The 25,597-nt window shown below is 35.2% G+C and overlaps 2 protein-coding genes and 1 pseudogene across 2 annotated transcripts in view; 1 reads left to right on the top strand and 2 right to left on the bottom strand.

Annotated features, from left to right (window-relative positions):
• Positions 1-4,364: 4,364 nt before the first annotated feature.
• LOC109541545 lies at positions 4,365-6,277 on the bottom strand. Its single transcript, XM_019910421.2, has 3 exons — positions 5,178-6,277; positions 4,988-5,107; positions 4,365-4,703 (listed from the first exon to the last, which is right to left on the bottom strand). Exons 1-3 carry the CDS (start codon positions 5,311-5,313, stop codon positions 4,438-4,440), a joined length of 522 nt encoding a protein of 173 aa, XP_019765980.2. The 5' UTR covers positions 5,314-6,277; the 3' UTR covers positions 4,365-4,437.
• A 4,132-nt stretch (positions 6,278-10,409) lies between these two features.
• The window catches only part of LOC109542101, a 58,551-nt gene continuing 43,363 nt past the window's right edge, over positions 10,410-25,597 (top strand). The window contains exons 1-2 of the mRNA XM_048663311.1: positions 10,410-10,447; positions 17,776-17,827. Of these exons, the coding sequence (XP_048519268.1) occupies positions 17,782-17,827 (46 nt within the window). The 5' untranslated portion in view covers positions 10,410-10,447; positions 17,776-17,781. The remainder of the gene's footprint in view (positions 10,448-17,775; positions 17,828-25,597) is intronic.
• On the bottom strand, positions 13,370-14,988 carry LOC109541543 (annotated as a pseudogene).

Genomic DNA, 25,597 nt, shown 5'->3' with positions numbered 1-25,597 from the left:
GTGTGTGTGTGTGTGTGTGTGTGTGTGTGTGTGTGTGTGTGTGTGTGTGTGTGTGTGTGTGTGTGTGTGTGTGTGTGTGTGTGTGTGTGTGTGTGTGTGCGTGTGTGTTTAAAAAGCACAGAAGGAATATTTTTTGTTTTACTTCTGCTGATGTGAGTACAATAAACAACGAGGCGTTTGATGTAGTTTTACTTCTTCTTGGCTGCATACACTAGTATTCACCTGTATACACTAGTAGCGAGAGTGATTCAAAGCCTGTTTAACTACACTTTTTGACAAGCGGTGAAAAAAACACACTTTATAAAGTAAATTTTACTAATGGATTGATGGATTAACAGCAGACATCAGGAAGTTCCGACTTAATTGCCTTGAAAGCTGACCTTAAAACATGTCAACATTATGCATAAATAAGTCATTTACTTCTGACAAAAAATTGCAAATTCCACTGCAAATCAGTCAACTCAGATTTAATTAGTACTAAGCAACGATTGTTGAATAATAATTACGCCAAGTAGAGTGGAGAAAATTATCACCATATACAGGGTGTTTATAACATTTAGTCATGCTTTAAAATCGTTACAGCTAATTGTTTAAAAAATGCAAACAAAGTCATCGGATGTTAATAAGTAACCAGAGAAAAATATGAGACACAAGCAAGATAATACCGGTAATAAAAGGCAAAGTAATCCAAAATTAAAATAAATAATTTGTTTCAGATTTAAGTTTGTTGATAAGAAACAATTTGTCTTAATTCTGGAGACCATTACATAAAAAGCAGAGACACAGAGTTGCAATGGATTTATAAAAATATCTGAAACAATAGTTTTAAATAACTATTTGGCCGATTTTCTCAAAATGCATGCTTAAAACCTCTTTAAACATAGGGGTTTCAGGAGGAAATGTACATATTTCAAGATGTTGCTCCGATTAAATTTTAAGCGAATAAATTAATATAAACACAAGTCTGGAAAAAGTTTGTTTAGGAATTACACGGCGGTAAAAACGGCGTGCGTTCTGAAGGTAGTTACAATTAAGTCCAGTATAAACGTATTAACGTAAACAGTATTTTTTTTACTTCTCGAGGGCATAGCATTTTCCAATGATTTGAACCATGTATAATTTAATCAATTAATCAATGATTAAGCAGTCAAAACATCGAGTTAAAAACAGCAGTCGAAGAATATTTTGCGGAATTTACTTTACGTATAATTTAACCTGAATCACACTTTTTTGTATATTTGAACCACCACCAAATAAATTTGGTATAAAAAAGTCTCATTTAGAAATAAAAATTGCCAAGTCCGAGCTTTTTTCCAATAGACACACCAGATAATTTTATATGAATTTAGTAGTATTTATACCGCTGTATTTATTATTGTAATTATTTACATTTCATATTTTAATCCGACGCGATAAGTTTCGAAACTATTTCTGGAACTCACTGTTTAATATGTTGTTCAAAAATCATCAGGAATAATTGAATGGATATAACCATTGTAACATTTGTAAGAGTTTGTATTTTTTAGCAGATTTCCCGTAAATGTTGCTCACAATTGCTGAGATTGATTTAAAATCTTTATTTTATTGCTGAGTTTCATTTTTATTAGATCGTTTTTCAGTTATTTCTTATTATGCCTACATCGTGAAATTTTTTCTAGAAAAACATCCTGTTTGGAACATAGATATGTAAAAAAAAATAATTTTTTTAAGAATAGGTTTTGCTAATATATTTTCAGTTTTATTACATAAATAGTTTCTTCTTCACATTATATCTACAACGACAAGAATCGGCCGAGGAAAACGGAGTCAATAGCGCTACGAAGGGCCATCGAAAGCGCAGAGAAAGTGCTTTAGTTAATAGACACAAGTAATAATTGATTGTGTTTATTTTCCTAATAAAATAAATATAAATCAATTTTTACTGTTTGTTTATTTTGTATATGCCTCGATCAACCGAAACAGTCTGCTACAGGCTATGACGATGACCAGCTTGTTAATGTAACGCTATTTTCCACTAAAGTCCATTTTTTATGTCAATTTCTGCCCCTAATATTTGCTTGTCGCGCTACCTTCTTAAATATTCTGCTCGGAATTTTAGTAAAAACCCACAAAATAGTTTTAGCGTTCCGTTATTTGCTATGAATGTCTATTTCTGCTCTTGTAGCTACCTTCTTCAATATTCTGCTCTCATGGTACAAATGTGATTTTAGTCAAGACACACAAAATAGTTTTTGCGTAACGCTAATTGCGATTGATGTCTATTTCTGCTCCTGATTTTTGCTTGTGGCTTACCTTTTTCAATATTCTGCTCTCATGGTACAAATGTGATTTTAGCCAAGACACACAAAATAGTTTTTGCGTTCTGTTATTTGCTATGAATGTCCATTTCTGCTCTTGTGACTACCTTCTTGAATAATCTGCTCTCCTGATACAAATGCTATTGTATTCAAGAAGCTCAAAATAGTTTTTGCGTTACGTTAATTGCGATTAATGTCTATCTATTTCTACGTGATATTTGCTTTTCGCTACCTTCTTGAATCTGCTCTCCTGATGCAGATAGGATTTTCGTGGAAACACATGAAATAGTTTTGGCGTTACGCGACTACGTTCTGCTCCAGATTGTTTGCTTGTCGCTACCTTCTTGAACATTCTACGACCCTGATGCAAATTTCAGTCAAGACACAAAATCATTTAAGAGTAACGTTAATTGCCATTAAGGTCTATTTCTGCCTCTGATATTTGCTTGTCGCTTACCTTCTTGAATATTCTGCTCTCCTAATACAAATGCTATTTTAGTAAAGACATATAAAATAGTTTTTGGGTTACGTTAATTGCGATTAATATCTATCTATTTCTGCCACTGATATTTGATTGTCGCTTTCTTCTTGAAACGGCTCTCCTGATGCAGATAGGATTTTAGTCAAGACATACAAAATAGTTATTGCGTTACGTTAATTGCGATTAATGTCCATCTTTTTCTGCTCCTGATTTTTTTCTTGTACCTTCTTGAATACTCTGCACTCCTGATACAAATCCCATTAATTTAGGAGCATACATTATCGTTAATTGCGATTGAAGTCTATTTCTGCTCTTGATTTTTGCCGGTCGCTACCTTCTTGAATATTCTGCTCTCCTGATCCAAAAGCGATTTTAGTCAAGACACAGAAAGCAGAGATTTTTTCGTCCTTTTTAGAAAGTGTCGTTTTATCACCAAGGTTTTGTGTGTCCCACTAATCGACAAAGGAAATGGGAGAACAAAAAAATCTAATGCCATTAAAAAATGTTTATTGTCAACAATCTATTAATCTAAACATGCTTTATCTTAAGAGAAATTTCTTAATACATTCGCTAAATAAAAATTGTGGCAGTTCTCTAGATTTAGTTCCAAACTAGATACTTACGGAGGCCAACTGATTGAACTTATCATTAGCGATGATTTCTTTCAAAATTTTGTAGTCCTGAAAAGGACTGATTTATTCAAGCATTATCCAGAACAAGAATCAAAATTCAGTGTTCAAAATGTGTACAATTTACGGCAAGACAATTTCCAAGGCGATCGATAAACTCATCTTGTATCTTATTATTTTGGTACGTAATTTTTTTACCTCGCAAATTCCTCTAGTCCTATTGAGAAAATACTTCTATTTACAAAAAACAATGAAGTTGTTGGTGGTAATTAATTTTCAAATAAAACTTGACGGGTTCGAGCTTATTTTCCAAAAAAAACAGTCCGATGAATTTAAATTGAATTTAGACATTACTTCTAAGAAAGACCAGGTTCTCAAAGTTAAAGAAATAATAATAAAAAGTGAAAATGAAAATGTTCTCTTAAGTTTAATATTTTTACTTTATATAAAGTGTTGGGATAATGTAGCATGCTAATGTGTAATTGATTTTTTTTTCAACATTTACTGATAAGCGGTTTTTTTATAATCTCGAATTAGGTTTACAACACCATAGTGAAGTCTCACCTTCGCATGGACGCAAAATGATAATTGCATAGAAAAACTGATAAAAATCTGGGAATATTTACAAAAAAATCTATTTATGGCTTGAAATAACGCCGAAGATTTCCGATATCTCATCTCTCTATGAAATCATTACCATACAAAAACAGAGAAAGTTTTTTAAAAAGAAATTTTAGTAAAAAGTTGTAAGATTCGTTTAAATCTTCAATGACTCTTCTAAAATTCACACGGTCATTAATCTCCATGACAATGGAATCGCTTAAGATTCTTTTTATCAACTGCAGTTGATACTCTGGAATTTCAACATTATTTAAATCAAACTTATGGTTTCTTTTCGAGCCTCGTTTATTTTTGAGATTTTCCCATTCCAGCTAGTGCGAATTAAAAAACATATACTTCAATATAGATGCATCTATTTACCCAAAAAGTTAATTAAATGCTCAACACTCAATGCTCGAATTACGCTTGTTTAAGCTGACTTAGATCCGTAATAGTACTGACCGTATCCAGAATATGGCCTGTTGGCATAATACTGTTGGTAGGCAGACGTAGGCTGGATGGAACTTTCAGCAGTACTTTTCTCCCCTGTGCTGTCGCTTCTATCTAGAATATGGGCATGATGGTAATATGGAGACAATGGTGCTATGTAAGGAGCTGCGGCTGGCCTTCGGGCCTCTTGGAGTCGAGCTAGAACGCTGCTTAAACCCACCACCAAGAGGAGGAAGCCGATGAAGCCTGAAAAACCACAAAAATGCCTAATTAGGGAAATCTTTCGTATTTGCTTTGCACGCTTAGTGGGCTTTTTTGCGGCCGGTCATGGTGTGCTAGTTTTGTGACCGAAGATATTTTTATATTGTGCGTGTCGATAAACCGACATTTTTATGCCTGAGTAGCTTTATCTAGCAGATAATGACTCTATCAGGTTAAAATAGGTAGAGATAAAAACACCGATTTTTCCACAAGTAAAAAAACATTGAACAATCAACGCACGTAGTTATAATACTTTTCATCAAACTTACCGTTATTAATGGCCACGATAGTGACGAGTAGCAGTAACGTGAACGCAATCCCCAATTTAAAAAAAATAGCCGGTAGTATGATCATGAAACGTTTCATTGCATGATGAACGAGGGTACGACCTGAAAAATTAGTTGCATTTTATACCTTATTGTGCCAAACCATTACATAATGAATCATTCCTATTCGTACCTTCTTCAATCATTCTCCCCACAAATTCGGCTCCATTCTTCCTATCGTCTAAAGCACTTCGATTATCTTCAGCACTGCACAACACCAGTAGGTTGCATAGGGGAATTGCAAGCAGAAAACAATTCAGACCGCTCATATTGCACTCGTGTGAAGTATCGAACTCTTTGTCGCCAAATGGACTCAAAAAAAATACTAGAGCATGCTTGTGCCGAAAATTAATTAATGCAATCACGTCTTGAACAATAACGTGTACTTTTGCCTAAGTAGAATATGTTTCATTCAATTTCGGCCAATGTCGATATTTGGTTTGTGTTATTTCATGCATTTAAAGCCTGCCGAGGCAGTTATTTGGGTGACTAAGAATTCGTGCCTTAGAGAATCAGATCAAATTGAATACGATTTTTAGCGATGGAATGCTAAAGTTAAAAGCTCCCAATTTATAATTTCAAATTAATATACTAGATAATATAACACGTACAAAAATATACTACTGACTAGAGCGTTTTTTGAATTTGTTGGATTCACCGATTTTCCAGAATAGTGATGTGAATGCTTATAAGTCTAAATGTTTCAATTAAATTACTGGCTTTGATTTAACTGGGCTTGTTTTAAAGTAAATTATTAAGAAAATGAAGGACAAAACGCAGGTGCAAAAAGCAAAGTGAGAACTGGGACAAATGCTTAATTTCCTAAACTAAATTTGGCCCAAGAAAGTTATTTGCGCAAACAAAAAAATCGCAGAGATTCAAGAAAGTTTGCGCATTACGATTAAACCGTTTCCCATGCATGGGGTTAGTGCTTGTTTCTATCAATCGCCAAACAATTGTTGGTTTAGTGTTAAAAAATCGACAGTTTGAGGCAAAAGTTGTGCCGGCTCCTTGAAGGACCGCACAGTTTGAGAAATAGAGAGTGAAATTTTTTTACCAAATAGTGTATGGTTGCTTTGGTACCAGTGAGGCTCGGCAAAACTTCTACATCAACAGATTATTAATTCAGAGTTGAAAATCAAAAATTATTTGTTAATCTTAATTAGTGTCGTGTCCGAAGGGCTCGGTTTACCTTTTACATCAAACTATGCGGAGAGTATTTTTTTGCAAAGTAACCCGAGAAAAGTGTTGAAAAGTTGTGCCGAGCTCCCAGTGCCAGCACGACACTGGTTGAAGCGTAGAAAGCACCGTTTTTTATTTAATTTCCTCTTGATTAATCTTAACCAGTGTCGTGCCCGAAGGGCTCGGTACAACTTTTACATCAAACTATGCGGAGAGTATTTTTTGCAAAGTAACTCGAGAAAAGTGTTTGTTGAAAAGTTGTGCCGACACCTTCGGGCACGACAGTGGTTAAAGCATAGGAAACACTGTTTTTCACTCAACTTTCTTCTTTCTTTCTTTGTTAAGCTTAACCAGTGTCGTGGCCGAAAGGCTCGAGACAACTTTTACATCAAACTACGCGAAAAGTATTTTTTTGCAAAGTAAACTGCGAAAAGTGTTTGCTGTAAAGTTGTGCCGAGACCTTCGGGCACTACACTGTCTGAAGCGTAGAAAACTCTGTTTTTCACTCAATTTCCTCTTGATTAAGCTTAGCCAGAGAAAAGAGAAATATAAAGTGAAACATAATTAGCCAAAAGCGCATGGTTGCTTTACAACCAGTGTTGTGCTGGTAGAGGGGCACAACTTCTACATCAACAGATTGTTGCTTCAGTCTTGCAATATCAAAATTTTAAGGGAAAAGTTGTGCCGAGCCCTTTGGGCACGACACAGTGTGAGAAAGGGAAAGGGAAAACTCATCAGCAAATAGTGCATGGTTCCTTTAAAACCAGTGTTGTGCACGTAGAGCTCGGCACAACTTCTACGTCAACAGATTGTAGCTTCAGTCTTACAAAATCAAAACTTTAAGGCGAAAGTTGTTCGAAGCACTTCGTGCAAGGCACTATTTGAGAAACAAACACTAAAAAGTCATGAGAAAATAGTGCATCATTCCTATAGGGCCAGTGTCGTGCCCGAAGGGAAACTGAAAAAAGAATTTTCACATCAACAGATTATTGGTTCAATGTTGAAAATTCAACAGCTTAATGACAAATTTGGGTTAACCACTTCAGACAGAACGCAGTTTCAGGGTAGAAAGTGAAACTTCATAAAGAAATAGTGCGTGGTTGCTTTACGATCAGTGTCGTACCACAGGGCTTGTGGAAACTTGAACATCAACAGATTGTTGGTTTATTGTTAGAAACTCAGCGGTTCGAGGCAACATTTGCATCAAAATGGAATGAAAAAATGTACGTAAACTCAGCGTTCCGTGCTGGGTGTTAGTGCTCGTTTATATTAAACTTCCAACGACTGCTGGTTCAGTGTTGCAACACCAACGGTTTACGGAATAAAAAATTTCAAACTTTGGAACAAACAATGTCTTACTGCTTCACATCCAGTAGAATCCAGCACAACGTTTATATTAAGAAAAAACTATTTATTTTACAGATAAATCGGCGTGGTTTCAACTGAAAAAAAAACTCCGATAAAATACTTTGGTAATACATCGACTTGCCAAACACTCTATCAATAAAACCCCAAGTTTCCTCATCATTATTTGATAGACTGATTGAAATCAAAGCACAAACTGAACCATCATATAAAATCATTGGACTAATTTAGTTTGAGGGCCATGTTGCAAAATCATAACGTCTATCATGCGATCGTTTTCTTCATTAAATCTCCATCAATTGCACATGTTAATCATCTGAACAAGGCACATGAACACTTCGCAGTTCATCCATCCATGCCGAGAATTTGAATAGTGGTTCAACCCGGCCGTAATTGGTAATACGGTGGAGAAGAACGAGCCGAAGAACTGGGTTAGCAACATCGAGGCTGATGGCCGCTATTTACACAACCAGTGCAAACGCGCAATAATGCAGGATCTAAAGAATTTATCCGCTATTGGTTTTAGTGTTTTATTTGCGGCATTTTGCAACACTTGTCATGGATCGGTGATAGCTGAAAAAAGTGCAGTGCAATCTATTGGGAGCAGTGACTCAAAGTGGTCTTCTAGTGCCATTCATGGCACATTTTCTTTAACCCCCAGTATAACCTTGGGGGTAAACTTAACGGCAAAGAACTTCGGAGTTTTTCTGCAGCTCAAAAACAGTCTTCGAGCGGCCAGGGGCCTAATGGATAAAGCAGAAAGCCTTCTACCAGTTAAAGCGTCTTCGCCCATGTTCTCCTACGTGCTCACCCCAGCCTTAGCTCTAGCTGGATTGATTCCCTGGGTGGTTCCAGGCATAAGTTTGGCTGCAGGCTTTGTTCAGTTAATCAACCAAATGGCCTTCACCGCGGGACTGAGCGCTTTGGTGAGGAGTTACATTTTTGATGCCAAACCTGACGAGCATGTGGTGTATGTGAATAGTGGCTATGGAAGCAAAGGACACACGAAACATCACCGTCCAGGAGAAGTTTGAACACCAGAATAGCAAGGAGTCGAATCAGTTTTTTTGGGCGGGTTAGTGGCTAGGGAAGTGAGTGAGTGTAGAATAAAACTATGAGGAAGCAGGAACCTGTGTTGGCTCCAAATCGTGCCAACTGTTAAGCACGCCTGTAGTTACTTTATGTTGGTTGGTATGCAGTCTGAATCTGAGTCAAGAATTCTAATTTCCTTCTTTCGCGAATATTTGATTAAAAGGTTGACCAAAGCAAAGCGTTTTATTTAAGATTAAGGAAAATATGTGACATGTTCCAGCAAATGCCCAAAACTTTTTATACCTGTAGTTTTACTTCAACAGCTGAAATTCTTATGTTAATGTTTTTTTCTTATACAAAATATGATCAAAAATTTAATAGATTTTTAGTTATTCGGCTTTGACGATTAAATTTCCTATCCAGGGTGTTGATGAATCGAAAATATCTCCATCATTTAATATTTGGCATGCGGAACATTCGTCTCGTAAACTACTGGGCGGTCATAATATTCGTGCAATTTAACGGATTTTTAAATTCAAAATCTCACTTTTTTAACATTCGCTTATTTTCAGTGTGTTTTATCCAGGTGGTTTTATCCCTTTGAATTATGCTAAATAATGTATCTTGGAATAAAAAAATACTATGCTGAAACCGCAAATTTTTCTTCAACCCACACTAAATCAAACCAGATTAGTGAACACCTTGGAATCAAACCCGTTTAGACGAAGTTAAACAGTCTTCATGGTCCAAAGCCCCAAAAAATTGAATTTAAAATTCATAATTCCATGTTCATATCTTAGATCTGTTTGAAACAGCCACTAGAATCAATGAGTGGAAAATCGATTTTCTGCGGGGTGTTTCCCGACGGACGATAAAGCCGGGAAATGCATGCAGAAGGCGCTGTTTCCTACTCCATCCAGAGTCTAATAGCTTATTCCGATATTGCCGCACTGGCAAAAAATCCCTAGAAGACAGGAGCCAATTTATGTAGCCACACATTTTAAACCCTCTCAACTGTTTGACTTTTTCATCAAACACTCTTTCTCTTCTAGAATCCGCAAGTTACGCAACACCCATGCAATTAGTCTCAGGCAGAAACGAAAAGTGACAGTAGTTAGTTCATGAAATTTAAGGCGCCAATTTAAAATATTTACGACTATTTTCATAAACAACTCATACAAAACATTCCTTAGTTTCACGGAGGGTAAAACCTGCGAACTTCTCCCCTGCTGAACTTCGACATGGCAACGCAGTGTTCGCCCACATGTCGCCCAAATTGCGCCCCTTCCGCCCTTCTAGTGCAATCGAAAGCAAAATGAAAATTAAACTTTAATTCGGCAAACACTAAATACAGTTCGTGCCGGTGACATTTTCGTGAATTTTTCAAAACCGTTTTCCGAATAAACGTGGGCATTTGCGAGTGTTTTTGTCAGTTTCATGTCGTGCAGTGACCATTCCTGGGTATTGATTCGCCTAAGTTAAGGGTAAGAACATTTACATTGTGTTACCACTGGAGCCACACATATTAACGATAATTATTTCAATGTATTTTTAAACTGTAAGGCCTTAGCTTAGGCTGGGGTGCTTCGGGTAAAATTATGTATTTTTATTATATTTTTTAATTGGAAAATGCAACAACTAATCGGCAGCGAAAGTAGAATCGATTGGAACATTCAACCTAATTAAAGCCGTCGCATATTTGAACATTAGCAGGCAAGTTTTACGAAAAATTGTGGAAATAATCTGAAATGGCCCTTTTTGCTATGTTGCAGATGAAACCGTGATCACTATGGAGCATCACATTGACTGTGGCTGAATGAGAAGGTAAACGTGTTTTTATATTTAAAGTGGATCATGTGAATTATTGCGAATTAAACGACCTATCGAGAAAGGAAAATTTGCAAAAATATTACAAAGATTTTATGGAGTTTTAGTGAGTTCATCTTCTCATTGAGATTTCCTGCACATAACGCCGCAATCAGGCAGGTTTTGCAAATTTAGCCAAAAGAAGCTTTAACGTAGGGAAAAAATCATTCAAGTCTAGCACTAGTTGATTTTTCTTAAGCTGTAAAACGTGCCCCTCAATCGCGCTTATAACCATGTAAATCCAGGAAAAAAATTAAGCCAATTTTGATGTAGAAAAAATTTTCAATTTTGTCAGTAGATCCAGGAAGCTTTCGGCTATAGACTCGGCAAAAATCATGAGCATCTAGCAACCACTTAATTTTTCACAAGCTCTGAAACTTACACCCCATCAAAACTTATAACTGGGGAACCGGGAAAAAATTGTTTGGAAGCTGGAAAATGTTGACAATTTTGTCAGTAAGTAGAAGCACCTTCCAGCTATAGATCAGAGAAAATTCATATGCATCCAGGAACTGGTTGAAGTAGTTGATTTTTCGCAGGCTCTGAAACTTGCAACGCAACAAAGGCTGTAACAGTAAACTGTAGGACCAGAAAGTTAAATTTCTTAAGCCAATTCTAAAGATGATAGAATTTTTTCTGGGTGAAAGGGAAAGCCTCTGGCTAAGAATCAGAAAAATCCCATTCAAATCTGTTTGCTATCTAATTTTTTACAGCCTCTGAGACTTGCACTTCAACAACGTCTAGAATCAATAGAGTGAAGAACCAGAAGGAACAATACCTGAGTCCAACCCCAAGGCGGGCAAACTTTTGCAATTTTCCCCAAGGATGAAGATCAATCTACCAAAATTCAAGAGCTGGTATATTCCTTACAGCTTTTATCATTTGGACTTCAACAGCGGATTTCAACAGTACCTTAACTGCAGACTCGAAGACAGAACGAAAAGTTTCTGACTCCCTCAAACTACCAAATGTCTGAAAGCTTGTAAGTTTATAGACAGAGCATTCAAGCTATAACTGGAGAATCTTTGGTAGAAGTCCAAATCTTGGTTGATTTTTCTTAGACATAAAACTTCAGTTTGGACAAAGTGCCGACAGAAAATAGCAACACCAGGAAAAGAAATATCTGAAGTTTTCCTTTTTGTCAGGACACAGAAGAACCTTTAAGCTATAAATTGGAAATATTTCTGGAAAAAAAATGTATAAACATCCAGAAATTAGTTAATTTTTTGAGAGGCGGTGGAATGTGCGCCTCAACAAAACATATTATAGAAAATTACAGAAACAGCAGAAAAATTCCTACAGAAAACCTTAATGAAGTCTTGAGGCAATCAATAAGCAAAATTTTGTAAAAATTCAAGAATTATTTGATTTTTCACACGCGGTAAAACGTGAGGCTCAACAAAAGATGTTACGGAAAATTACAGAAGCAACAGAACAAATTCCTACAGCAAATTTTTACGAGCATGATTAGAGCAGTTTTGTCAGTTAACAAGGGAAGCCTGGAGGCAATCGATAAGCAAAATTTTGTAAAAATCGAAGTATTGGTTGAGTTTTCAGAAGAGGTGAAACGTGAGGCTCAACAAAACATGTTATAGAAAATTACAGAAACAACAGAAAAAATTCCTACAGCAAAGTTTTATGAGGTCAGATTATGGCAGTTTTTCCAGATTACAAGAGAAGCCTTGATGAAGTCAATAGGCCAAAATCTATAAAAATCTAACAAATGGTTGATTTTTCAGAAGCGGTGAAACGTGAGCCTCAACAGAACATCGTACGGAAAATTACAGAAATAAGAAATCCTACAGCAAACCTTAATAAGGTCAATTTATAACAGTTTTGTCAGTTTACAAAGAAAGCCTTGAAATTCAATAAGGAAAAATTTGTAAAAATCCAAGACTTGATTTATTTTTGAGAAGCCGTGGAACGTAGGGCTCAACAAAACATGTTTCAGAAGACTACAGAAACAGCAGAAAAAATCCTACAGCAAACCTTGACGGGGTCAGTTTATAACAGTTTCGTCAGTTTACAAGAGAAACCTTAAGGAAATCAATACGGAAAAATTTATAAAAATCTAAGAATTGATTGATTTTTCAGTGGGGGTTGAATTTTGAAAACGTAAACATCATGGAAAAAAATTACAAAAAATTACAAAAACAGGAAAACATCCTACAGCAAACCTTTTTTAGGTCAATTTATCGCAGTTTTCTCAGTTTACAGAGGATCTTTGAGAGTATGAATTTCCAACACTTCATGGACACATTCTAGAGCCGATTTTAATTCGAAAATTATTTCAAAGCTTTTTCTACGAAGACCGAAACCCTTCAAGCGACCAATGCACAAAATTACAACAACTTGCAGTCACCAATACATTTTTTGAAGCCTTGAAACTTGGGCCTCGACCGCCTGTGTTGCAAGAAATTGCAGGAGCATAAAAATTCCTGCTGTCAACTTTAAAGCTGGCAGGTTTTTGGAATTTTGGCAGTAGATTGGAAAACGCTCTCGCTCTAATTTGGCAAATTTCCATACACATCCAGGCACCGACTGATTTTTAACAGGGTCTAGAACTTGGGCCCTCAAACTGTTGTAATGAAAAAGACAAACGGAATATGTAGAACTGTGCAGTTAAAATTCCTGAAACTGATCTCAAAGCCAGCAGGTTTTGACGGTTTAGCCGGTACATAGACAAACTTTCAGGCCATGAGAGAACGATCAATTCATTAGGAAAACCTTCAAATTTAAACACTAATAAATTTTTCAGGGGTTTTCAAACGCAGCAGAAACTTCTCTCAGGGGTTAGATAACGATAGCTCTGTTTAAAAAGACAATTATGTAAAAATCAGTACACTTTGAAACAATAATTTCAAAAGAAAACTACACTCCTTATGTTTGGTGGGAATTATTTCTGTTACAATATCCAACAATCTATCTAGGGCCATCTTCTACAGGAATAAAAACAACCCTGATACTTCCGGAAGCTTCCTGCCAGCATCAAATTGGTATTCTGGAAACCCGGGGTATCTGTCTTCTACCCTCCTTGGTGTTCCATGGCTGGATCTCAGCGGAACCGAACCACAAGTAAATAATCCCCGTTGCAAAGTAGGCGCCGCCTCCAATCAGAAAAATAATCGTCCATCCCACGATGTCGCTTTCATACTCCAAAATACGTTCAGGCCAAAAATGGTACCGGCAAAATTAGGAGACAAATCGGTAGGCGCCCGTAGGTTCGTGCCAACGGAAGCGGCGGTAAAAACATTGCTAAATATCAGTAGGAGAATAGAAGCGACTGTGTTGCATTTCACTGAGCCTAAGGACATCAAAATCATGGTAGGGATTATATGGGAAAACACCACTAGAATTTTGCTCATCAGCGTGTTGCTGCCCATCTCTCTGGTCCGGATAAAATCGGATAAATTCCCGAAGAAAATGCCACTGCAGAATCTGGTGATGTGCGGCAGAATGGCTATGAGCACTGAATCGTGAGCCATGATTCCCATAAACTGGTTGATGAATATTGGAACCAAGAGCAGCTGAAGATTCACGCCCCATAACGATCCAAATTGCAGGATAGTTGCAGCCCAACATTCAGATGAAGTGACTATGTCCTTAAATGGTGGAAACTCTTTGTCCTCCTTATCAATGGAAACGCTTCCAGCTTCTGATGTACTCAATCTCTTCCACTGTAATGTAGCGATGGTCTTCCGGCTCATTGGACGTCAGGAACCAGAAGGCCGTGCAATGGATGCCAATTAGAATGGATAGAATGTAGAAGGTCCAGTGCCAGCCGAATAAGGGAGCAGTGTATTGAATCATCACCCATACAACGGCTGTTCCAATCGCATTTCCCATGAAGGCATTGAGGAATTTGCCTCTTTCGTTGGGAGGAGCCCATTTCCCAACGAAGCACTGAAGAGCCGGATAAACTGTTCCAGACGACAGCCCTACAATAAACCTGCAGGCAAAGGGCACGCCCCAGCCCCATTTGGCTCCATGTGGACTGAGCACATTGATGATTCCAGCGAACAATAACGGGAAACAGATGGTATTCTTCGGCCCCAGCCATTCTGACAGAATACCGGCAGGCGGACTGGCGATGACAACGCCGTAGAAATAAGCCACTTTAATTTGGCAGATTTCGAATGTGGTCCAGTTGTGCCGCGGGCCCAGATCTGGAACATCCATGTAAACCCATAAAGGGTCTTTGTCCGTTTGCTCACAAGACGCCACTAGCTTTCTGGTAGGTTGAACAGTCATAAAACTGATGATGAACAATATGTTTGATGCCAGAGCTGGGTTCATCAGGGAGGTCATGAATATCATTGCTATGATCCATGCTCGAACTGGAATGTTTCTGATTTTTCTAATAACAAAGCTGGAGCACATTCAATGGACGTTGAGCATGCTCTTAATCAAATTGACTTTGACACTAATTGACGATTTGAAATATGAAATGTATAAAAAGGACGTGAAAACAAGTGTGAAAATCTTCAAAAATTTCACTCAATACAAACTTAGCCTCAAAATATGATGGCCAAAAAATAGGTGATTTTATCCAGGTACAAGTGCTCTGTTAAAAACGTCATTCTTTCAAGGTCCATCAAGTAGCAACTTGCAGTTTCCTTTATCTGTAGAAGACAATCGAATCTGAAATTCCTGATGATTTCAACGAAATCCGAAAAAATTTCTAGATTTTGCAACTAAAAAAATGCTGACCTAAAAATTAATGTTTTCAAAAACGACTCGCTTCCCTTTAAAAAAATGTAACTACCGACGGAAGTCCCGTAGATACTTCAAAATTTTAGCATCTACAGACGAGAGTTGAGTCTGCTAATCATAAAACTTTCGTTCAAATCGCCTCAATTTCTAATTTTTAGGGACTCAACAAGCTGGTCTAACCATAGACGTTTTAACACATAAACACGCGCTCTTCTAACAAGATCATACTTTGAGTCCCGAACAAGTAACAACTTGCAATTTCGGTTATCTATAGAAAATAGCTGAGCCTGAAACTCCTGAAAAAATGAATGAAATCCTTACACATATCGACACACTTCCCTTTCAACAGTTACAACTACCAACTGAGGTCAAGTGGATACTTGAAAATTTTAACATCTGCAGATGAAACTCGAGCCTGGTAACGATAAAACTTTCGTTGAAAGCGCCCCAATTCCTGACTTTTTCCGACTGCACAATGCTGAACTAACTAACAATGAACGTTTTAACACATAAACATGCGCTCTTCTAAAAAGAAGATACTTTGAATCCGGATCAAGTAGCAACTTGCGATTTTCGTTATCTATAGAAAAGAATCGAATCTAATATTCTTGAAGATTTTATTGAAATGCCGGTAAATTTCGTGCCTCTACAACTTAAAAAATGCTGACCTAAAATGATTGTTTTCACATATCGACTTGCTTCTCTTTAAAAAATTATACCTTCCAAGGTAGATCAAGTAGATACTTGAAAATTTCAACATCTACAGTCCCGGCCTGAGTGTGTTAATCGAAAAAAATCCGTTCAAATCGCCCAATTTTATGATTTTTGTCGGCTCAACAAAGCCACAATAGAGTTTTTACACATATACACGCGCCCTTTAAAAAATATTTTTTTTCCCGAACTTTTAATCCCGATCAAGTCGCAAATTGAAATTTTCGTTATCTGTAGAAAAGGATCTAATATAAAATCCCTGAAAATTGTATTGAAATCCCCGTAAATTTTGTGGTTTTTCAACTAAAAAAATGAAGACCTAAAATGAATGTTTTCATATATCGACTGGCTTATCTTTAAAAACTTATATCTTTCGGTATCTAGAGACTAGACCTGAGTCTGGCAACCGCAAAAATCCCGTTCAAATCTCCCCAATTCCTGATTTTTGCCGGCTCACAACGCTCGATTAACGCTTTTACAAAAACACACGAGCCCTTTAAAAAAAGAGCATCCTTTCAATCCGGTGCAAGTAGCAACTTAAAATTTTCGTCATTCGTCATCTGTATAGAGTAAGCAAATGTGGAATTCCTAAAAATTTCAATGGGATCCAGGTGAGTTCTTATATTTTACAAATGCTGACCTACAATGAATGTTTTCATATATCGACTCGCTTCTCTTTAAAAATTATACATTCTAAGGTAGGTCAAGTATGGACTTGAAAATTGCAGCATCTACAGACGAGACCTGAGTCTACTAATTGTAAAAATTCCGTTCAAATCTACCTAATTCCTCATTTTTGCCGACCGAACAATGCTGCTCTAACAATAGACGTTTTTACTCATGTACCTGCGCTCATTTCAAAATATCGCAGTTTCAATAGGGAATAAGTAGTAACTTGAAATGTCCCTTCTGTGTAGAAAACCATCAGATATCAAATTACTGAATATTTCATTGAAATCGAAGGAATTCCGGATTTTTCCGACTTAAATAATGCTGGTCTAAAAATTAACCTTTTCACACAATACAAGTGCTCGTTTACAAGTTTCGCTCTCCTTTAGAAGAACTTTAGAAGAACTAAACAAAACTGGCTTAAAGTCAAAGGTTTTCTCATAATTACACAACATTCCAGAAAAATGTTCAATTTCCAACCGAGATCAAGTAACAAAATGAAATGTTCTCCATCCATAAAAGAGGGTAAAACACACCTGAACCTGGAAATCCAGAAATTTCCTTAAAATTGCCCTGATTTGCAATTTTTGTTAACTCAAACATCGGTCATCTAAAAATAAAATATTTCACACAATTTCACGCGTTTATGTTAAATTGTAGCTGGTTTCACCCGAAAATAGTTGATTCGGAAATCCCAAAAAATTGTTAAAATCTCACAAAACCCAGATACATTTTGCTACTAAAACGGGACTAAAAAAATTATAACTTTCAATGCGGATAAACTAGCTACTTCAAATTCTCAAAACCTATAGAAAGCTCAGTCTTGCTGGTTTACAACTGAAAACTGAACTAAAATTGAAAGTTTTCAAACAACTACGCACCTTTCATTAAAAAATATAAATTTTCAATGAAGATCACGGGGCAACTTGAAATTGTCATCATGTACAGAATACATTTGCCTCTAGAGGCAGTCAAAATTTGCTTCCAATCCCTGCAAAAACTGAGTTTTGCCAACTACAATACGGGCTCAAAAATATATGAAATTCAGTTCTGTTAACACTCATCTTAATCTCCCTAGGAATTAAATTCGCTTGAGTTCTAGAGCTCGAAAATACAAGATTTTAGTTCGAAACCTATGTAATATCATAAGTAATTTCTTCATAAAAAATAACGTTGTTTTTTTTTTATTCTAGACTTAAATGGCCGATAAGCTACTTCAGTCTCAAGAACCAGTTAACTACAACGGTAAGTTATAAATTCAATAAAAGTGTTAATTAAGATAATGATTCTTCCTTGATTCATTCAAAGCGTAATTCAAATGTATCAATAAAAAATGTAACTACAGTTTTATTTGTTTGCAAATTTGAATGATTTTTATGATTTTCTCCAATAGGGTGTTTTCACTTTTTTGTAATGTCGATATGTAGAAAGTAGTTATGGCAAACATTACACTGATATAGTTTTTTTTATAGTCTCCATAATAGTTTTAAAGCGAATTTAAATTCAAATCAAATATCTTCCGCCAAAAACGACGAATCCGTATCGCCGGTTGCCTATCCCGATTATGACGTAGCAGGTCATATCAACAAAGTGTATCGTGTTTAATTTGTTGTTTTCGCAGCTTTGTTTTATTATTTAAGTTATTGCGATTATCATTATTTTATTGATTATTATTATTATCTTGCATAATGGAAAATAGTGTCAGGTATGGATCACAAAAGAAGTGGTGTTTTGTGCCAGGATGCAAGAATACCTCAATAAGTGCTCCAACCAAACTCTTTCTAGCCGCCCCATGATTATGCACGTAAAGTTTTATGGTTCAAAGCAGCTAGACGTGATGTTCCTAAATCAAAATGAATGTTTTTTTAAAGTACAAACAAAAAGCTAATGATAAGGCAGACAGAATATGCCTTCGATCGTACTTTGTGTTCTGGGCAAATTCTACCTTGTACAGTGCACAAAGAACCCTCGCGTTTCAATTCCACATATCCGATATCACCATATTGTTCTCGTGATGCCCAAAATACAAATTTAAGAGTTCATTTTACTTTTAAAGCAGCCGTTTGTATAGGTTAGGTTAAGTTGAATAAGTGAAATTTTATATATTATTTACCTAATTTAAACCAATACAGACAGATTAGTATATTAAGGAGACAGCAATAATGAATTTACGTATTTTTACTTACGCTGCTGCTTTGACACACGTAAATTCGGCTGAATTAAAGCGTTCGTCGTTTTTTTTAAATTTGGTAACCATAAAAATATGTACACATGGTAAATTGTTGACGCTTTAAGGAATCCTTCTGAATCCATTCTTTAGTTTAACACAAGCTATAAATTATTTAAATCCACAAAATAATTAATGAAACACAACCACACAACTAAACACTATATGACCAGAGACGTCACAACCAATAGGATTGCGTTCTAGAGATTCATGAATCATTTTAATTTATTAGATAGATACTATAAACTTATTTAATCTTTCATATATATATATCACCATAGATTAATGTTCAGTTTGTAGGAATTTTTGATACAATGAAAACACCCTATTCAAGCAAAGGAGTTCGATTTGCGAATGAAATGTTCATTAGATTTTATTATAAATATTACAAATATCTTTAGAATCTTTACTAGTACACTTCGGTCGCTTCTGGACAAATCGGAGGATTTTCTTACAATTTACTTCAGTACATTGAGTGATAAACCCGCCAATTGTGGATTACACACATACACAGGACGTACATTTTTTCCTAAAAACACTCACTAGGAATATGTTTCCAATTTGAATGTCTTCTTAGTGTATAACGATTTTTTTCTTTTTGCATGATTTCTTCACTAAACTGGTAGCCAACAACTAAAATGTATTTAAGTTTTCCCTAAACTTGTGTAGCTGCTTTAAATAGTTTTATACTTTCTGCCTTTTCCCTTCAAAGATATAAAAATAGTTCTCCATCCAGAAACGCTGTAAATCAAAGGGCTCAAGCCAAGACTGTTTCTAAATTAAATCCGGCCATATTCGTCCAAGCTTTGTGGTTCTTTTGTGAAACTAAAATGGGAATTTAAAAATGGTCTCCTACTTTGAAAGGCCTATCGAGCGCCAGTTTATGAGTAATTATTTTGAGAATTAGAGGACTGCTGGTCTGGATGGATGGATCAACATACGCATAATTAAATGCGTTAGAAGCTCCGACTTACGTTGCCGATTGATATTTTCGAGTGCCCTCAATTTCAGCTCTTGAAGCTCGAAAATAGTCAACTTTGCTTGAAAGTCAGCGATTTATCTTTGGGATTTTTTAAAGGGTTTCAGCCTAGAAATATATGGGATTTTCGGTACATTTTCGGTACACGGAATTAGCGAAAGAACTAATGAAGTGTATTTAGATTTAGAGTTAAAGCAAATGTTAATTACTTGGAAAATTATCAAAATAAAAGAGCCTACAGAGTAGCGCAACTCTAGTCATTGTTAGGGCTAAAGTCGTCGGCTCATTAAACTTTTGAATCAAATTTTAAAGTAAGTTAAATTAGAATGAAATAATATAAGGAATATTCGCTCAATAATATTTGCTCTTAAATACACAAGAATAAATGACTTATGAAATATAAAAAAATATTTAACTCCAGTCAAAAAAGCCAATAGTTAGACAAACTCACCGTGTACTTCATTCAACAAAACGCGAATACAATTTTCTCGTTTACTTCTTTCGTTCACAACTATGAGTTTTTAGTTCTTGTTGTTGGATTTGTATTTCCCATTTTTTCCAAGTCCAATCGAAAGTTGAAAATAAATTAATGAAAAACATCTGGATGGCTCCTGATGGATCCTGGCTACATTTGATGCCAAAAAAAAAAGAAATGTTTTATATTTTAAATTTTGTCATATTTCTAAAATGTCTAATCGTGTTTTGAAAGCGCCCTACAACATGGGCCAATAATAATTAATCTCCACAATTTATTTGCTCAATATTTTATAAAATTTTAATAATATACTTTTCTCCTGATTTTTTAAGGTCTTTTGGCCTCAACTGAAATTTCAAAAATCAATCGATAATCGGCATATATTGCAAAAAAATGCGAAAATGAGTTGAGGAGCAAACAGAAAAATACATAGAATTTCCTAGTTTGCAGATATTAATAGCTGATGCGTCTTCAACAAAAACTGTGAGAATAAGAAGTTTTTCGAAGATAACGTTAATATAGAATTGGTCGAAAGAACTTATCAGATGTCAGGAAAACAAAGAATTTTATATTCTCAAGAGTAAAATTATTTTTAAAGATTCTGAAGGAAAAGAGTAACCAAATGAATTAACGAAATACTGAAAAAAATATTCGCTAGCATCACAGAGACGTTTGAAAAAAGCAAATGAGCAAAATGTGACTTTCCATTTGGAAAAAATACACTTTGATTAATGTTTCTGACAAACACCAACAGGGAATTTGGGTCGAATATTGAAACCCCCTAATTAATAAACTTAAAAAAAATATTTTTTTGAATTGGATGCAAAATGTACAGGGTTATTGATTGAACTTTGGCCACCCCTTTTTTGCATCTAATTTGAAATTTAGAGAAAAATGTTGAATACAAAAGTTGTAGATATTAACGTCTAGTTTATTTTAAGATAATATCAATCGATACAGGGTCTCTCAAATTCAAATGGCAGACCAAACTTACGTTTTTTTAAATGAAATGCCGTACTTTTTATTGCATATTCGAACTATTCGCACAATTCTAGGCCCACTCGATATGATGGTGGTTCTATAATGATTTTCAACTGTTTTTGAGTTAATAAACAATATTGATTGAACTTTGGCCACCCCCTTTTTGCATCGAAATTTAGAGACATATGTTAAATACAAAAGTTGTAGATATTGACATCTGGTTTATTTTAAGTTAATAGCAATTGCTACAGGGTGTCTCAAATTCAAGTGCCTGACCAAACTCAAATTTTTGTAAATGGAATGCCCGAATATTTAAATGGTTATTAACTCAAAAACAGTTGAAGATCAATATAGATAAATGATATCCAAGAAGACTGGAATTTTGCGTATAGTTCGATTATGAAATAAAAAGTGCGCAATTCTGTTTAAAAAAATTTAAGTGTATACCGCCACTTGAGTTTGAGACACCCTGTATCAATAGGTATTATCTCACAATAAACTAGACGTTAATATCTAAAGCTTTTCTATCTAACATGTTTCTCTAAAATTCAAATTAGATGCAAAAACGGGGTGGCCAAAGTTCAATCMATATTGTTTATTAACTCAAAAACAGTTGAAAATCATTATAGAACCACCATCATATCGAGTGGGCCTAGAATTGTGCGAATAGTTCGAATATGCAATAAAAAGTACGGCATTCCATTTAAAAAAAGGTATGTTTGGTCTGCCACTTGAATTTGAGACACCCTGTATCAATTGGTATAATCTTAAAATAAATAAAGCATATGTTAGTATCTACAACTTTTGTATTTAACATGTTTCTCTAAATTTCAAATTAGATGCAAAAACGGGGTGGCCAAAGTTCGATCAATAACCCTGCACCTTTGACAAGCTTAAGGCAAAAAATTTAAGTTTGTCACTTTCAATGCGAATAGTTGGTCTTCTTACCGTTGAGCCAAAATTATGTTTTCAACCCTTCATACCGTGAACCCCATAAAAATAATTATGCCAATGTGGAATCGTCCTGTATTCCAAATTTGAGAAAAGCATGTAAACAATGTCCAATTTTGTATAAACAAAAATTGTTAATAAACAGATAAAGTTAAAATTGGACATAAGAGAACTTCTCAAGAACTTCTTGAGTCGCAAAAACCGATTAATGTTTTAACGCTTTATAAATTATAGTTTTTATACAACATGTTTTAATTGTGAATTGGTGTTTGTAGTTTTTCCTTAGTTTAAATTAACGTTTTTTCTAATAAATAATAAAATTACGAAACTCCATTTAAAGGGAAAATCAGCGCAAATCGAGGCAGATAAAAAAATTATTACCCACAATACTGTCATAAATGAATATGCAAAAGATGGAACCTATACTATAATAAAAAGAAATGTGGAGCAAGAATATACAGCGGACATAGAGGGTCGATACAGAAAACAATATAGAGAAAAACATTATGGTTAAAAAGTATCTCGTCAATAACGACTTAATAGAATTAACAGATGCCATCAACCAAATCAATAATATTATTATTGCAGATAATGTTTTACACTTTGAATCAGAAGAGCACATTATTATCAACCATGATCAAGTTGTTGAGACTTCTCTGGAAGATAGTTTGCAGGGACAACTAGAGTTCTTAAATGTGGATACCCAGCTAAATGTGGATAACATCGTCCAACTTGGAGGTAATATTGCAAATGAGTTTGTTGAGGAGATAAATACCATTATAGCAAATACCATTGAAGCTACTCTGGGAAATGTACAGGCATAAGATCAGAATTTATCTCAACAGAATGCACCTCCTTCAGATACTTACAGTAAGCATTCTATTGACATCGATTCTACCTGTTCGCTTTTCAACTTTTCTACCTACTCTTTTGAGAGCGATTCTTCAGAATCCAGTGCAGAATTTAACCTACCGTAAACTGAATAATGCAGAAGCTGTCGATGGCGATGTTAATAACCAAGACAATGGATCTGATACTAATTTGACGAGAAAACACTTACGAAATCCTGATAAATGGGAAAGGTCGGTCGCTAAGAAGAGAAGAAATAACGGATTAGAATATGTTAATATCCGAAAAGAAGCAGTTGTTGCTCGTAAAGTTGGACGGCCTTGCAATGAGAATTGTAGGCTACAAGGCTTATTTTTTTTTACTGAAGAAGCGCGGGTTGAGATTCATAAAAGCAGCAGAGCATTGGAGATGTTAATCGCCAGAGAGACTATTTTTTTATAATGTATGCAACAAATCAATCCTAAATATAGAATGCATACACCCAATAGTAACGAGTCTAAAAACTATGCTTACCACTTTAATTTAAACGGTAAAAAATAGGGTATGCAAGACATTTTATCTGAGAACATTGGGCATAAGCAATAAACCTATATTTACTCCAAATTAAAATCAAATCCTGGGTTCTTCAGTCATTTATTGTTCATTTATCAATTAAAAAAACGTTTCGGTGTTTTCCACCATCATCAGTTTCAATGTGTAGCGTTCTTGCTACTTTACGCCTTGGCATGTATTTTCTTAATTAAGGCGTAAAGTAGCAAGAACGCTACACATTGAAACTGATGATGGTGGAAAACACCGAAACGTTTTTTTAATTGATAAATGAACAATAAATGACTGAAGAACCCAGGATTTGATTTTAATTTGGAATTGAAACACAGTCAGGAAAGTACGTACAATGACCTATATTTACTGCAACCAAGAAAAAAGATTAGAGTGGGGTTCTGCAGCTAGATATACAGGGAAAGCACAAGAAATGTGGGAAGAAAGTAAGCGATGCCCTAAAAGAGCATATTCGAAAACACATAAAATCTTTTCCAATAATACCTTCGCATTATTGTAGAGCTGGTACTAATAAGCAATACAAAGATGAAAGCCTTAATATTTTATCGATGTACAGACTATAAAAAACTCATTGCGAAGAAATGGAAAAACCATTTGCCAAAAAAGCATGTATGAGATGATTTTCAATTCAGAATTTAATATTGGCTTTTTTCAGCCAAAAAAGGACCAGTGTATGATTTGCGAATGTTTTAAAATTTCTGACGAGGATTTAAAGCAAGCACGTTATGAAAAATCATGTTCTCTCTGTGCCCTTTGGAGGCATCAGCGCTTTTTTATAAGCGACGTGTAGCTACTTATAACTTTACCATCTATGATGTTATTAAAAACCAATATTACTGTTTTACATGGCATGATGGCCTAGGCAAACGTGGGGCCAATGAGATTGGCAGCTGTTTGTTTGTCTTTCTAAAACACCACACAAAGAGTGAAGACTTCAGCTTTTACTCTGGCAATTGCGCTGGACAACACAACAATAAATTTGTTTATTATTGCATTGCGTAAATACTATTGAAGCCATTGACGAAATCACATACCAAATTTTTAGTTGTTAGTCATACACAGAACGAAGGAGATGCGATGAACGCCTCAATCCAACGAGAAAAAAACGATGCCTTAAAAGTGGGCCTATCTACACTCCGGAGCAACTCGTTCCAATAACAAGAGACTGACAACGCTTATAGATGCATCGCGATGAACTACAGCTATTTTTTTGATATAAAGATTTTGCAACCAGTAATCGGAAAAAACTTTAATAAACAAACAAACAAACAAAATTTATTCGTGCTTACAACAAAGGTTTACACACGTCAAAATAGTTATTGAATTACATAATATAATAATCAAATCTATTCCTGGGTTTCAGTCATTTATTGTCTTTATTTATTAATCAAAATACGTTTCGGTGTATTTTTCCACCATCATCAGTTTTTCTAAAATAACAGATAGTTAAAAAAAAAATTCGTTAATTTAAAAAACAACTACAGTTCGTCAAGAGCTTCATCATATCACATATTAAAATACATCACAATTCCAATATTTTAAAACATTCTAAAATGAATTAGGCCTAACAGGTGATTAGTCAGGACAATCAAATTTGGGAAGAGACTAGAATTCTTCGTTCAGATACTTAATTATTTTTACTTACATGTGAAGCGTTGTTGCTGCTTTAAGCCTTGGCATGCATTTGGAGTATTAATTTTGTCCAATATCGGACACAAAACGAATAAAATACTGTTTTTATTGAATTATATTTTTCTATTTTTCTTTGCATTCTGAGGATATTATTTTTGGTTTGCAAACTTCTTCAATATACCGGGTGTTAGTTAATATTTTATGTTTACTTCATTTAATTAATGTATGATATACTGAGCTAAGATTGTCGGTATCCGATCTGACATTCATAGCATTGTTATGTTTTTTAATCTGTATCATTTCATGGACTCTTCTCTTATTATAATTACTCTCGTTAATCAGTATTTTTGTGTTATCAAA

The sequence above is a fragment of the Dendroctonus ponderosae genome, unplaced genomic scaffold (assembly GCF_020466585.1).
Source record: "Dendroctonus ponderosae isolate FM_Combo_2020 unplaced genomic scaffold, Dpon_F_20191213v2 Dpon_F_20191213_1, whole genome shotgun sequence".
Classification (NCBI taxonomy): Eukaryota; Metazoa; Arthropoda; class Insecta; order Coleoptera; family Curculionidae; genus Dendroctonus; species Dendroctonus ponderosae.
The sequence above is the reverse complement of the archived record's forward strand: the minus strand, read 5'-3'. Positions and strand labels throughout refer to the sequence as shown.